The sequence below is a fragment of the Salminus brasiliensis genome, chromosome 10 (genome assembly GCF_030463535.1).
Source record: "Salminus brasiliensis chromosome 10, fSalBra1.hap2, whole genome shotgun sequence".
NCBI classification, from domain to species: domain Eukaryota; kingdom Metazoa; phylum Chordata; class Actinopteri; order Characiformes; family Bryconidae; genus Salminus; species Salminus brasiliensis.
Genome location: NC_132887.1, coordinates 19,479,600 through 19,494,242, shown reverse-complemented (window position 1 = coordinate 19,494,242; position 14,643 = coordinate 19,479,600). Strand labels below are relative to the sequence as shown.

Sequence of the window (14,643 nt, the reverse complement as noted above, 5' to 3'; positions counted from 1 at the left end):
CCTCAATTACAATTAAAGAATCATTATATAAGCTGCTCGAGTTGTTCAGCAGGCTCAGAGCTCTCCTCCATGTTGCTTTCATGTTGCAGACTGGACAGGGCGGAATCAACACTACAGATATTGTCAAGGGGACAGAAAAATAACTGGCAGAGGTTCTGAATAATTTTCAATGAACTACCCAGCCCTATTTGAATGTAAATCTTCTGCAGTCAGTGGCTGCCTGCAGTCTGAAACCCATGGACATCAAATCATCAAATATTGCATTTTTGCTTGAGATACTTTGTCAAGTTTTTTACTACAGCTGCCATCAGTTACTGCCCATTCGTGGGCTTTTCTTCCTGCAGTTTGCAAGTATGTTTTGGGCCATTGTCCATCTGTACAGTGTCATCCTATCAGTTTTACAGAATTAGCTTGAATCTGAGCATACGTTCAATACATTCTTCGTGCAGCAATTCATTCTGTAACAGTGCCTCCACCATGTTTGACTAATGATGTGGTAAGCTTCAGATCATGAACCCTTCTTTTCCTTCTTCATGCTCCTGTTAATTTTGATTTCATCTGTCCAAAGAATCTTGTTTGAGCAGACATTTTTTGTAGATGTGTTCCATCAATTTATCTCCTATCTGATCTTTCTGTTCTGGAGTGTTACCAGTTGCTGGCATCTTAAAATAACACACTGTATTAAAATTCATGAAGATTGACAATGATACAGCTATCGTCTCATGACTGTTCTTGGCTTAACTTTCCATTAAGGAAAGAATTGTGCTTTTCATCTACTTATGGCTGCTGAGCTCGCCAGTTCACTCCTTTTTTAATGTAACAAATTGTTGATTAGATTACTCTTAAAGTTTAAGCTCTCTAAAGTTAATTTGGTTGTTTTTTTTTCTTCAGCCAAATGATGGTCTCTTTCCCTTGCACCCACATTTCTTTGGACCGTAAATGAAGAGTTTTCTATTAATGGATACCAAATGCAAATTCAATACCTGGAATCAACTCCAGACCTTTTATCTCCTTAATTTGTCATTAAATAACGAGGGAACGAGTCACACCTGGCCATGAAACAGCTTATCAGTCAATTGTGCAATTTCTTTTGAGGCTATAAAAACTAGCCAGCGACCCTTTGCCAGCGACTATGTAAAATATGCCTATAATTCTTAACCGGTTAAGATAATATTTTTGTTAATCTACTTGAACTACACCGGAAAGTCTGCACTTTATTAACATCTTGATTTCTTAATTTCTCCACGGAAAAATGACCAAACACTGTGTCACTGTCCAAATACTTATGAACCTGACTGCATGTAGCCAACAACAGGAAAATAAATCATGTCCCAAATGCCAGAAAAGCAGCTGGGTGGTTAATGTAAGCCCTGCAGAGACTAGTGCTAATTAAGTTCCCATGATCTATGTGGGGAGAAGGCAAGATGATTTATATTAATGGCCCCTGATAACAATAAGTGCCTAATTCCACTGAGAGGGGTTCAAATGTAACCATAACTCACCACTGCTGGGATTTCACAATTACACAATTTATCAAAATCCTGAGGTAAATGAGAGTGTTATTGATTCTGTTTGAGGAAAACAATTTGATTTATTCTGTAAATTTCGAGCAAACATGTGTTCCTGTATTATAAAATGTCCTAGTAGAGGAGTACATATATTCAGAAAGCATATTTTGACATGTTATGGTGTAATTTATTATGATTTCAATATATCACTTTCTGAAGATATCGTCAGCGTTGAAAAACTGTGCCTCCGTACACTAAACCATATCGATTTGTCTGTGCAAAGCAAATAGAGATCTGGGAGTGAGTTGAGATACATTTTGGCCAATCATCTACAGCAATGAGATTGGTGATCATCTAAGTCCAGTGTTTGTTAGCAACGTTAGCCTAGCTTCTCCGATTCTAAGCTAAAGATGCAATCTTCAGATACTCAATCTGTTTTGGTTGATGGACTGTATGTGGGATAAGTAATTAATCATGTTCATTTGATTATTTGCCAAACTATTCCTTTAATTTGGATTTTAGATTTTAACCATTGTTCAGTCATAGTACATTTTTGCATCTATAGACCTCCCTTTATGAACTTATCTAGCTAAATCCCTAACGATATGGACATGAGATAAGTTTACAAACACTTCATACCTCAGAACTCTTCCGGTTTTGCATGATCTGCTTATCCGAGTCCTTGCTGGCAAAGTATTTGGTGCAGCCTCGGTTCAAATACTACATAAAAACACAGAGAGATTTCAATCAGCAAACTCTGAAATATTTCACAAGGCAAAGTCAGACGAGTTTCATACTGGATGAAGCATTTGTGATTACATTCAAGTTTCGCAAATTCATTTTACAGAATAAGTACTTCAGATTTTGATGAGCACAGCCGATCAAAATCATTAAACCTGGATCTTCAGGTCGTGTGGTTTTAACTGAATACATTTAAGTACAGCAGGCTGAACTCAGAGACATAAAGAACAGGAACGACCCAAATATGCCATCTAGTGGTACTACTGGCATCTGATGATACAGCATAAGAACTAAGACAGAGAGTTGGGGGTGAAAGCTCAACCAACAATGAAACAAGGGTCTAAAAATAAGGACCTGCACTCTATGAGCTTCAAACATGTTTACAAAGAGGTTTTCATGGATACAAAATATCCACAATACAATCCTACAATACAGAACATGATCACATACAGGGGAGAGTGGATCACAAACTAATATGAGATCAAATGTAAAACTGACATAAGTAGTAAGCAAACTTAAACATGATTTTGGCCATAAAAAGATTTAGACAATTGTTTAGATATTTTGCCTAAATTTACTCTGGTGTTGTACCATAAACCAGCTTTAAAAAATATTTAGTTTATTACCGAGTAGTGTGAAGAAATCCCAACATTTACATTTACATTACTGTTATAAAAATGTTACAAAGCCTCACAATGAAAACAATGAGAGACGTCCCCAAATTCAAAATTGTTCATTTTTTAGAATGTCAATTTAGTTTTTTTGTTATCAACTGTTCTGTTTTTGGTGAAAATCTAATTCTCCTTGTTTGACACAATGCTTTTTACTATGACGTGTTGAAGTTGTAAAGTTTCTCTGATACAAACAACATAGAAAGCTACTGAATGAACTGCGTTTAGGTCATTTTACCATATGTTCTAGCGCTATACTCATACTGTTCCAATTAATCCCATAAACAGGGTTCATTGTAAGATTAGCACTTATCTCACTGTCAGCTGAATTATGTATCAACATTTAGTGCTGGAAACAAAACTGACATGTTCATTTACATCAGAGATGTGGAGGTTATTAATCTCACACAAACACTATTACAATGACCCAAAATATACAAACGTGACCACCCTGCTCTGCAGTGCTTGTTCTAGAGCTTGAATTGTCCTCTGAACCAGTTTGTTTTCTGTAGTAAAGAATCTTAATCACTGTATACAGACAAACAGTGGGCCCCCCAACTCAAAGGAGTCCAATTATCCCAGCTGAATAGAGCCTTCAAGCAGGCCTGTCCAAATGTTTTGTATTTCAAACTTCATTTTACTCAGAGAGAGACAAAAGAGACAAGAGGGAGAGAGAGCAGGGAGCAGTAAACTGACCCGGAAGCTGTCCGGGGAGTTCAGGTGCAGCATGTTCCTGATGTCTTCGGAGGCACCGGCGCAGAGCCGGTAGAAGATGTGATAATTGCGCTCATCTGTGCCCTGCATGCAGATGCGAGACTTCTCCAACAGATAGTGAGAGACAAATCCTCCCACCACTGCATTCTGCATCACACACACACATACATACACCATACACTTCAGTTACAGGTAATATTCATACAGTTCACAGTAGTAATAAAGGAGCAATGCTGATCACACTGATCCAGGATCTCTTCTTTAACCCTTTGCAAGTGAGTTCTGGCTGTCTGTTTGAAAAACAACCGGTAAACAACTTTGTTCTACAGATGACGTAGAGATAATGTGGAGAATCCACATTTGCCATGTTTGTTTACAGGGTTCAAAATAAGCACGTTGTAAATTTGATGGCAGATGGCGATTACACAGATGACAGGATTTGACATCTTTTGGCTATGTATGCTGGGGGACTAGACTAGATGGGCCAGTCGACTTAAAGCTGACTGTTGCAGAGAATGTTTGAATCCCATGGGTGGGATTGTACTGATCAGAGATCAGCCACAGCAAATCCTGCTGGTGGAGCCAAACTTATAAAAAGGTTACAAATCAAGCTTTACTGGCTACTTTTCATTTAACAATGACTTTCTGAAAGGACATCACACACAGGTTATATTTGTATCATAACTGGACTGAATTCACCCCCACCCCCCTCTGATTTCTGATTCAGCATTTTCTGATATCAGCCCAAAACCAACTGATCCGAACATGATCACAAACCCAAATATCACCTGCCTAATACTGAATGGGTTCACCCTTCTGACATCACATCTGACCATTCAGTACAATTCTGTGGCACCTGGCACCAAGATGCTAGCATCCTTGGATTGCTTCAATTAGTCTTAGGTGCCAATGACCCTGTCACCGATTCAGCAGTTGTCCTTTCTTGGACCACTTTGCTTTTGCTAGGTACTGACCACTGCCTACCAGAAACACCCCAATTCAGCCATTGGAAAATTAATTGTATCTGTATTCATTTTTCCTGCTTTTGACACATCAACTTCAAGAACTGACTGCTCACTTGTTGCCTTATATATCCCCCTTCCCTGACAGAGGGCACTGTATATGGCACTGTCAGTGGTGTGAATATTATGGCTGATCAGTGTATAAACCAGACATGACTTTTACCTTATCATTAAAATGAATTTCCACAAATTTTCCAAAGCGGCTACTGTTGTTGTTTCTGACGGTCTTTGCGTTCCCAAAGGCTTCGAGTAGTGGATTGGCTGCAATCAGACATACAATATGAGAGTTATGAATCTAGCGTTTGCTTAAAATGGATACAGATGAGGCTGAAGTTAAGAAAGGTCTTAGGAAGCGTTAAACATACCCTCAACAATTCTCTCATCAATGTCCTGGCCTGTCCCATATGAGGTGGTTAAATATCTGGAAAGCAGAGACAAAACACCACTGCAAAATGATTACACCATAAACGGCATCATCCAAGCAGCACGGTGACCTTTAAAAGAGTAGTGGTGTTGTTCTCGTTTGGTACAACAAGGACAGATATGGAGGACCTCAGTCAGCTGGATTTTTCTTAATAATCTTACCACAGCTTTGTTTCGACTACCAGAGTATTCTTACAATAGTGCGATTTTAAACACAAGGACAAACTGAGCGTTCTGACCTGAGTACAAACTTTGTGTTTTCTGTTTTTCCAGCACCGGATTCACCAGACACAATGATAGACTGGCTCATCTTCAGCACTTTCATGTCCCGATATGCCTTGTCAGCTGAGAGATGGAATGATAAGGAGTGAGAATAAGCTTCAATGACAGAATTTACCATTTAAAATGTGCCTTTTTATTGAGCTTGTCTACTCACCAATAGCATAAACATGAGGTGGGAGGGTTCCTAAAGACCGGCCCTGGTAGCTTTTAATGGTCTCAGGGGCGTAGAGTTTGGGGATGTCATAGTAGGGATTCACAGCAATCAGGATGTTGGCTACAAACGTCTGGAAGACAGAAAGAGAACTTGGTGAGGAGTGGCAAGAGAAGTGAGTTTACTGGAAACTGAGTTTAGTGTAGGGGTGAGGAAGAACAGCTAATGACTAGCTGACATTTTATGCCCTGTTAAAGCCTTAATGATGCAACTGTGGAATGTAGAGGAGCCTCTAGTGGTCGCTGGGAAAGCTTCCCTTAGAAGCCCATTAGAGCCACCTGTGGTAGTTATGAGCCCCCTTCTCCACCTGCTGCTGTTCTGGGCCTGAGGCTGCAGGGTTAGCCACGCTGCACTGCTTAGCACTACCTCGCAGGACCTAATTAAGAGCGCTGGGCAACCCGATAGCGTCTGGGCAGGATTAGCCAGGTCATCTGAGACGGGGCAGCCACAGAAGGGCAGGGCCTCAGCACTCAACATAACACACTCCACCGGCAGGCTCCAAGCTCACACTGATGACTGCACACTGACAGCAGGCCTGTCGTCCCTGGGAAGCTATTCTAATGAGCCCAACCCCTTCTGCAATAACATGCCCATCAGCTCCTCACCTGTGGGCAGTCTTTAAACGAGAGCTCTCAGGCTTCTTCACCCAAGAAAGCTTTGCTGCCATTTTAACAAGGCAAATGTTTATTCAGTACATGTTAAAGCAGTCGACTGAGGCTCAGCCCATTCACACAGATGCGTTTACGTTCTAGCCACTCTCATGTACCACTCCCCTTAAATACTGCTGTGTGTTTACAATAGACAATAAAGCTCATTCGTCTAGATCATCTAGATCTTCTAAAGGAATAGTAACCTTACTTACAGTACATTTTACTTACATAGATTAGATCTTTGCTGTAGCGCACACGGACGTTGTTGAGAAGGGTGGCTTCATTCAAGTACATAAGAGAACCTATAAAAAGAAATTTGACACATTTGATTCACGTATATTAAATGCTTATTTTATGAAGCCCAGATGCATCAGTAAGAACCTTACAGTTGTCCTCCACATGTTTGTTGACATCATCCTCAGCTGGGAAGACTTGGTTGATGGAAGCCAGAAATGTCTGGAAATCCAAATAAAGCAACTTCAATTTCTGTAAACATTCTCAGGAACCATCAAGACAATCAGTAACATCTTACGTTTTAAGACACTGAACAAGCAAATAATATTCAACACTACAAAACTTGTATTTCCGTTTGTGCAGTTTTTCAACTTCCACTTTTCTCACAGTCTGAATCTGGCAGTTGTTCCAAATTGCATGGTTAATGGACCAATAGAAATGCTCCAAAATGTGTCTCTCTCTCTTGGAATAAAATCTTCCATTGATAGTTACATTTTTCCCCTGTTTCTCCTAAAATGCCTTGTATTTTGTAGATACAAGGTTTTTGCATGACAACAACAAAGTGCTGTACAACAGCAGTGCTTATGCAAATGAGGACCAGCCAACTGCATACAACCTAATTTTTAAGGAAAATGTAAAAACATGTTTTGTTTGGAAATTCAATGGTTTAATCTCCACATAATAAGCCCCATGTCCAACAACCATGAACGTGTGAGAAGCTAATTAATGTGGAGTGCAGATTCCAAGCAACTCCGCAATGTTCCACAAGCAACCTGTGGCCATTCATCACAACAGTACATTATTTATAGAGGTCAGGAGTGGAGGCGGCTGACTGCTCTTTTTCCAAAAACAACAGGTAACCTTCTCTCATCGTAGTATTCGGTTTTAAGGTCCTCTAGTCCATCATCCCAGTCCCAAAATCTCCAAATTACAAATTAAGAACCAGAAAATGTCATAATTCAAAAGATTCTTTGAGTAATGCAATAGAAAAACCACATCTGCTTCCAAAAAGAACCATGTTTGTAGAGATGTGTAACTGTGAAGGGTCTTTAAACTGCTTCATTCCATTTTTAGGAGTAGCTAAGAGGGAGGACTGTGTGTCTGTATTTTCTTGTCAGTGAAAATATCATGCTGACTTTTCAACTGAAACACGCCTTCACAACCTGCTGTTTCTCTTAGGAGTGTGTAAAACCCAGGTGGCTTATTCTTCTAATGAACTCGACCTGAGCGTAACATGATCAGCACACCTGCGACAGGTAGGAGTCATTACTTATTAACCACCTCTGCAAGCGACACCCTTCGACAGCACAAGCCTGCTTTACATACATGGGTTCGCACATTTGGCTTATTATGCTTTTAGATAACTGGAGACTTCCTTAAATGAAATGCGATAAAGCCATATGTGAACAGTGTGGTCATCACAATCTCACGATGCCCCATAAATACAGTTCGGCACATTTGGGAAGCCCTGGTAAAAAAAAAAATCTGTTATGAACTGATCTTCAAAAGGAAAATCAGGTCATCTTGTACTCCGTTGGTTCACAGTAACAGAACTATGAGCCAGCTGTGCCCAAACCTTGCTACTATACACCGTAAACCAAATCAATACAGTATACAGAATATGAAGTGAAACAATCTGTAATAAAGCTTAAACAACTACATTCAAATGACATTTAATGCTCTATTAGATGTATATTGATGAACATATATGAAGAAGAAGAGTCAGGTCTTTCTGCAGGGTCCTCCATGGTGACATACCTTGCCCCTGTGATTGAGCGGTTCAATAGTGAGTGTGTCAGCCCCGATGTCCACTATCATGCCCAGTTGGAACCCATCAGTCGGGTGGGGCGCCCACACAGGCTTCCCATCATCCATCGCACACCGCAGCTACAAAGCAGCTCTACAAATCACAGAGTAGACAAAAGACAGTAAATGACCATGTTTGTGTGTTGCGTAAAATGTTACACATATGATCCACACAGCCAATGGAATAAGCATAAATGCAATTGCACTGATACAAAGAGATTCATCCCTATTCATCCAAGTACACAGGTGTAATAAAACCAAAACAGAGAACACATGAGGACCAAGAACACCAGTAATAAAGTAATATTCCTCTGAACAGCAAACCAGAACTCTCGGCCACATCTGCAGAGCGTTCTGGTACAGCAGGGTCAAAAAGGTTTGTAATTTCGAACACTGTGTTGCAAACTCTACTTGACGAGGCACTACAGGCTGCACAATTTGGGCCGTTATTGCTGGGAACGCAATTAAAAGGCCTTTTTCTAAACAATCCCCTGCAGTAATAATCCATTAGGCACAGGGGAGTGAGATGCTCCCTGTCCCAGATGTGTGGTGAGCAACCAAAGCCAGGTTGATCAATGCTCCCAATTCAATGCAGGACAACTGTTCCCTTGGTACACATCCGTCTAATTGTTGGTGCTGCTAGCTCTGGCCAAGTCCTTAGAGATTCTCATGGTGCAATTATCAATTTTTCAGGCACCGCTTCACCCAGCGTGCTAAATAACCTCATTGTCTGCTCAGCATGAACTGTATCTGTGCCCGGTGCCAGAGCCTCACTTGCGTTTTTGCAGAATTCGCAATGACAAAAAGGTTTGGAATGGAATACCATAAAAGGTTTCCAGTGGATACCTCAGCAAAACACTGAGGTATCCAAAAAACAAAAAAACAAAAAAAAAACTGAAAAATAAAAAAAACTGGCAGTTTCTGATTTAATGAAAATATACTTGTGTGAATAATCAAAAGTTCAGGTTGAAAAAGTAAAAGAAGTTATAGAAATTAGTATTTTTACCTTAAGGAGTGCAAAAAAGCCGTATCCAAACCTTATTAACTGATAAATAACAACAACAGAGACGAAATGGTCTACAATCCTGCAGTGTTGCATTTTCATGTGACTTTTGTGGTCCCCTGTGGCACATTTTAACAGTAAGAGTACAAAATATGTACACTATGAAATTGCCCTCAAGGCCTGTTTTTGCTGTTTTTATAACCTTGACTGTTAAGACAAGTATGCCTTAATATGATGTACACAGGGCTCCTGGGTGGAGCAACTGTCGAAGTGTTAGCCCAATCACAGAGAGACTCCAAATTTAATCCCTACTGATTCAACAACCATCTACAGTCAGGCGTCCATGCTAGAATAACTGGCCTTGTCTCTCTGAGTGTGTAGGATACCCACCACTTTTTCTGTATCACTTGGAGTGATGCTAGCCCGTGTGGGTGTCTGTTCGCTGATGTACTAACTGAGAATTAGCGTTCTCCTCCAAGCATGTTGAGCTGTTCTATGCTTTAAAGAAAGCTTGTGGTAGAAAGCATGCACTACTCAATGTTTCTTGTCAGCATTTGAGGCATAATTTGATTGGGGTGCTTCTAGTTAGTTTCTGGGACAAAATAATTGGTAAAAAGACTAAATAAATAAATAAATAAATAAATAAATACGAATATGCACACCACTGTCACCCTGAAAAGGTTTATGGTTGACCCTGAAGCAGTCCCACATCCTATTATTGAGCTATGAGATATTTAGCTCACTGACACATGTGATTCACTTACACATATACACCACATTTAATAGTACTGGGCATAAACACCACACCATACTGAATCACACATGTCTAAACAGCCCAGCCTCTCTTAAACAGTGGTATTATTTTCATATTGAGTCATGGTAATTGCACTAGCTTGAATACACCTACAGAGCCACAGTGAAGAGTCAGGTTAAGGAAAAAACCCTCACAACTCTGCACTGCACTACATATAAAATATCAGATGTGCGCATTCAATGAATTAGACAATTACACGTGGGTTCTAGGATTAGCCCTCTATGTAAGCAGGTGTTTGACAGAACTCTCAAGACAAGTCAGGTTCAAAGCTCACCTACCATCCAGCGAAAGAGGATTACCCTTCCAGCAGAAGCCAGAATCAGTTCCTATGCTTAGTCACTGTTGAAAGTCCTCATGCAATGTTCTGTCTTGGTCTCAAGCTAAGAATAGACTGTGGTGCATCATGAAGAGATGAGCTTTGCTAGCTTTTGCATTTCTGCCCGCTTTGTACATAGTGAAGTCTATTTCCACACAGTCAATTTACTGCAACAATAAAATATCATTATGTTTGTTATAGTGGAGGAATTATAGCTTAAAATATGGCAAGACATACATTTTTTGTATTTTGCATTTGATGTTTTGAATCTGGCTAACTTGAATTTCTGAAACAAGTTGGAGTGAATCTCCTTTTTAAGCTGGTAGGGTGAAAACCAACTAAACCACCATAATTCTATATGCCAAGATACAACTGTTGGAAAGACAGACAGCCTAGCCTTTATATGTGCTAATAAGCAGCACGTTTCATTTCTGGAAATGTGGATTGAGTTTACTAGAGCTACCCATAATGCTTTCATTTCACAAACAAGTTCAAATGAAAGTGAACTACAACCAGGAAGGTTATCAAATATGCAAGATTACATTACTTAATCATATTTCCTTAAACGAGCACAGTGGTTAACCTATTCATCTGCTCTCAAAATAAGAACTGTGATTAATAGGATGACTGAGTGTTGTAGTAGTGAAGGACAGCCACTGTACTTAACCACATAGCTGAGGTAAATTATAGGTGGCAGTGGGTGGCTGTCCTCAAGGCCTATTACATTAGTTTAAAGCAGCAGTCCTTAAGATTTTTTTTTATTTTGAATAGAAAGCAGTAGGCTTTCTGAGGGGGAAGGGTGAAAATAGTGTAATAAATGATATCAGTGTGCTGTGCAACCATCCCTGCAAAAGTCTAATACGTTCATTTTTTAAAAAGATTGGTCTGGTAGGTTTTTGTGGGAGTTTTCCTGGCCACGTCACGTCTTTACGTACTTACAACACATGCACAGCCTCAGTCTTCATCTGCTCATTCACCCACAGAAACTGATTAAATGTAAACATGCAATGTTTAGATTCCTCCACCCTGGAAGGAGACCACAATGTACTCTTCACCTACACATTCTCACCAAAGAGGTCTCTAAATCCCAAAGACTTACAGACTGTCGCTTTAAATATAATAGTTCTGTCTGAAATGTCTGAGAAAAGAACAACATCATGTTGTTTGTTCCACAGAAACCTAGATTAAGGTTCATCTTCAATAAGTCGATTAAAGGGAGTGTCACTGTTTAATGTACACTCTGACTGGTATGAAGAGACAGCAATACCCTAACCCTGGGTACTAACTACTACTGGGTAATTACACTGAAGTCAAGGTCAAGGGGAGCTGGAGCTGGCCACTGACTGAGTGATTAAGACTAACTTTCAGCTCTATATTCAGCCTCTGTCTGAGCTATAATACACCCCTCTTACTCAGTGAGCTGAAGATTTTGTCCCACCGTAAGAGCTTGTAGCCACAACATTAGGATTGCGGATCATTTAGAAACAACACTACTGCATCACACATTTTCAGTCAAATTTTATGTTTTAAACAGAGATGAAGGGGAACAAGGTTATTAGTCCTGGACTCTTACTAAGAAAGTGAAGCAATCTCATGGTGCTAGCCAAAATACATAGTCTGTGGTAGCATATGGTTGTTATGAATGGTGTAATGAATTATCTGACATTTTTAGATACAGAACAAATTTTTAAAAACTGCCTTCATTGAATTTTCCATTTTCTATGTTCAGTTTATTAGAGCATTGTGCATTAAAGTACAAGATGCCACAAACTAATACATTAGCCTAAAATAGCCTGATAGGAAAAGTGCTTTTCCTTCCTGATTCTGAGGAAAAGAGGAAACGGTTGGAGGGATGTATTAAAATGAATAAACTCAAAAATTAAAGTGCTTCCCAGGCTTATATTGAAAGCTAAAAACTAGGGATGTACTGATACCACTTTTTCCTTTCCAATACCAGATTTCAAGTATCTGCCCATACTGGAGTAGTGAGACCAGCTCGTGTTTTTTTTACTTCAATACTCGATACATGGCTATAAATCCTGATATTTGTAGTGTTCCACTTTTTATAGACTTTTTTACACTTTTTTATATATTATCCCAAATAAGACATAATAAGCCACCCCTACGCCAATGTGCAGTAATACGTAAGTAGGGAAGTAGGGAAGCATAATCCTAACAGCTTCAGAACCAAAAGACCCCATGGAAACAAAAAGTTTAAAAAGAGTTAAAAGCTCTGCTAGTAGGTAATGACTATTTATGACTGTCTTTTACTGGTTGTTTAAACGGTTTCATAATGTATGCACACAAAAAATTAGTAGGATATCAGTAAGCTTCATGGTATCAGTGCTCTCTACTGCCGATACAATGCGGTAGGTGCTAGTATCAGCGTTGATACCAATACAGTATCGGTGCAACACTACTAAAATCCAATATACAATACTAACACTCCTACTCATCCAATACTACTGAATTTCATTGTAACTAGCAATAATGTGCTTAATGCGAGAGCTAATGTACTTAATTGTGTACTTAACTAAATCAGATTAATAAAAATGTTCTTTCTGAACAGTAGTTTTTTTCAATAACTAAATATATCAACTTCAACTGCTACCCTGATTTATTTGGAGAAAAAAAAAAAATCATTGAATTTTATCAATATCATCCAGCCCTACAATCACAACTAAAGAACCAGTCACTAAACAGCCGAAGTCATGTCCGACAGCTCACGCTGGCTTTGTGCAGAGGACCCTGGAGTCACATATGGGTTACTTATGCTTAAGCAAATAAATCCTGTAAGCATCTCCTAATCCAAACTGAGGTGAGATGTCCACCAGTGTCCAGTTAAGGTTCGTGGCCAGAGACTCGTGGTCATCAGGAACTGGAAAACAACCTGAGCGTTCAGCGACGGAGACAGTACCAGTGGTTACCCATGGAAACAGCCTGGGGTCAAAGGGCAGAAGGGAGTTTCCTGTAACACATATAAAGCCTCTAGCCCCTCCACCACACACACACACACACACACACACACACACACACACACACACCCCCCTTATTTCCTGCTCCCTACACAGCCGGGAGGGAGAGATGGGAAATGCATTGTGAGACGTAGACCCGACTAACAGGATGCCGAGTCCATACAACTTTCAGCACCATTTAATGCCTCCCTAGCAGACAAACGTAAACGGCTTCAGCGACTTTAGCCACAGTTTGCTAGACTCAGATGTGATATGTGAAAGCAGCTATACAGAACTGTGTGTAGTCTATAAGAACTACACTACACACACTACCAGCACTTGCACAATGTAAATGCAGTCAGTTTAGCGAGCATGGCCGCTCGTCCTGGAGTGCCACTTACAGACACAATACTTTTGTTTTCGGACTGCAGTCAACATTAGCACCCAGCAGGCCACCAACATTGTTATCTGGTTGAATGTAGGTTGCAACATCAGGACAACGTCTAGTGCCAACATGGAAATGACGTAGAATAGTGATGATGGCTGACGTTGATATTTCCACAATGCCAGCACTTAACTCGGAGGAATTGTGACCAGAAACTCAATTTCTGCTAAACATCACAAAGTTCATATGCGCAGTGTGCAATTCTAACGTTGTTAAACATTGATATGTACATGGTCATTTTAAGGGACCCAAATTCAACGTCTGTCTAACGTTGCAGCTTGACGTCAATCCAGTGCTGGTTTTGGGTGGATATGTGATTTTTCCAGGCAAAACTAAACACCTGCAAAATGTTGGATTTTGACATGAACCAGATTTTCACTGTAACCTAATATTCAACGTCTATACAATGTTGGGTTTGAAGTAAACCCAATTATCGTTTTCTACTAATATTCAACATCTCCAAAATGTTTTTTGATGTCAACACTATTTTTTATTTAAAAAACAAATAAACGTCTCTAAAATGTTGGGTTTTGAAGTCAACCAGATTTTCACTGTCAACTAAAGTACAACATCTGCACAACGTTGGGTTTCGATGTTAACCAGAATTTCATTTTTAACTATAATTTAATGTCTGTCAGATGTTAGAGTCCAGCGTCTTGCTGACTGCATTTATTCCTTTAACTACTTTAAGTAACCAAAATTCAACATCTGGCTAATGTTGCAGCTTGACGTCAACCCAATGGTGGTTTTGGGTGGTTGATTTCCAGGCTAAACTAAACACCAGCCAAATGTTGGTTTTTGACATGAATCAGACTTTCACTGTGACCTAAAATTCACCGTCTATACAAA

General features: G+C 39.8%; 1 protein-coding gene across 3 annotated transcripts in view; it reads right to left on the bottom strand.

The window, feature by feature from the left end:
• myo6b (myosin VIb) overlaps positions 1-14,643 on the bottom strand; it is a 57,642-nt gene that overhangs the window by 41,959 nt on the left and 1,040 nt on the right. For all 3 annotated transcript variants that reach the window (XM_072689638.1, XM_072689636.1, XM_072689637.1), the window contains exons 2-10: positions 8,215-8,356; positions 6,609-6,678; positions 6,451-6,524; positions 5,516-5,645; positions 5,319-5,424; positions 5,022-5,077; positions 4,820-4,917; positions 3,617-3,781; positions 2,148-2,228 (exon numbers count right to left, since the gene is read on the bottom strand). In XM_072689638.1, coding sequence (XP_072545739.1) covers positions 2,148-2,228; positions 3,617-3,781; positions 4,820-4,917; positions 5,022-5,077; positions 5,319-5,424; positions 5,516-5,645; positions 6,451-6,524; positions 6,609-6,678; positions 8,215-8,331 — 897 coding nt within the window. In that variant the 5' untranslated portion in view covers positions 8,332-8,356. The remainder of the gene's footprint in view (positions 1-2,147; positions 2,229-3,616; positions 3,782-4,819; positions 4,918-5,021; positions 5,078-5,318; positions 5,425-5,515; positions 5,646-6,450; positions 6,525-6,608; positions 6,679-8,214; positions 8,357-14,643) is intronic.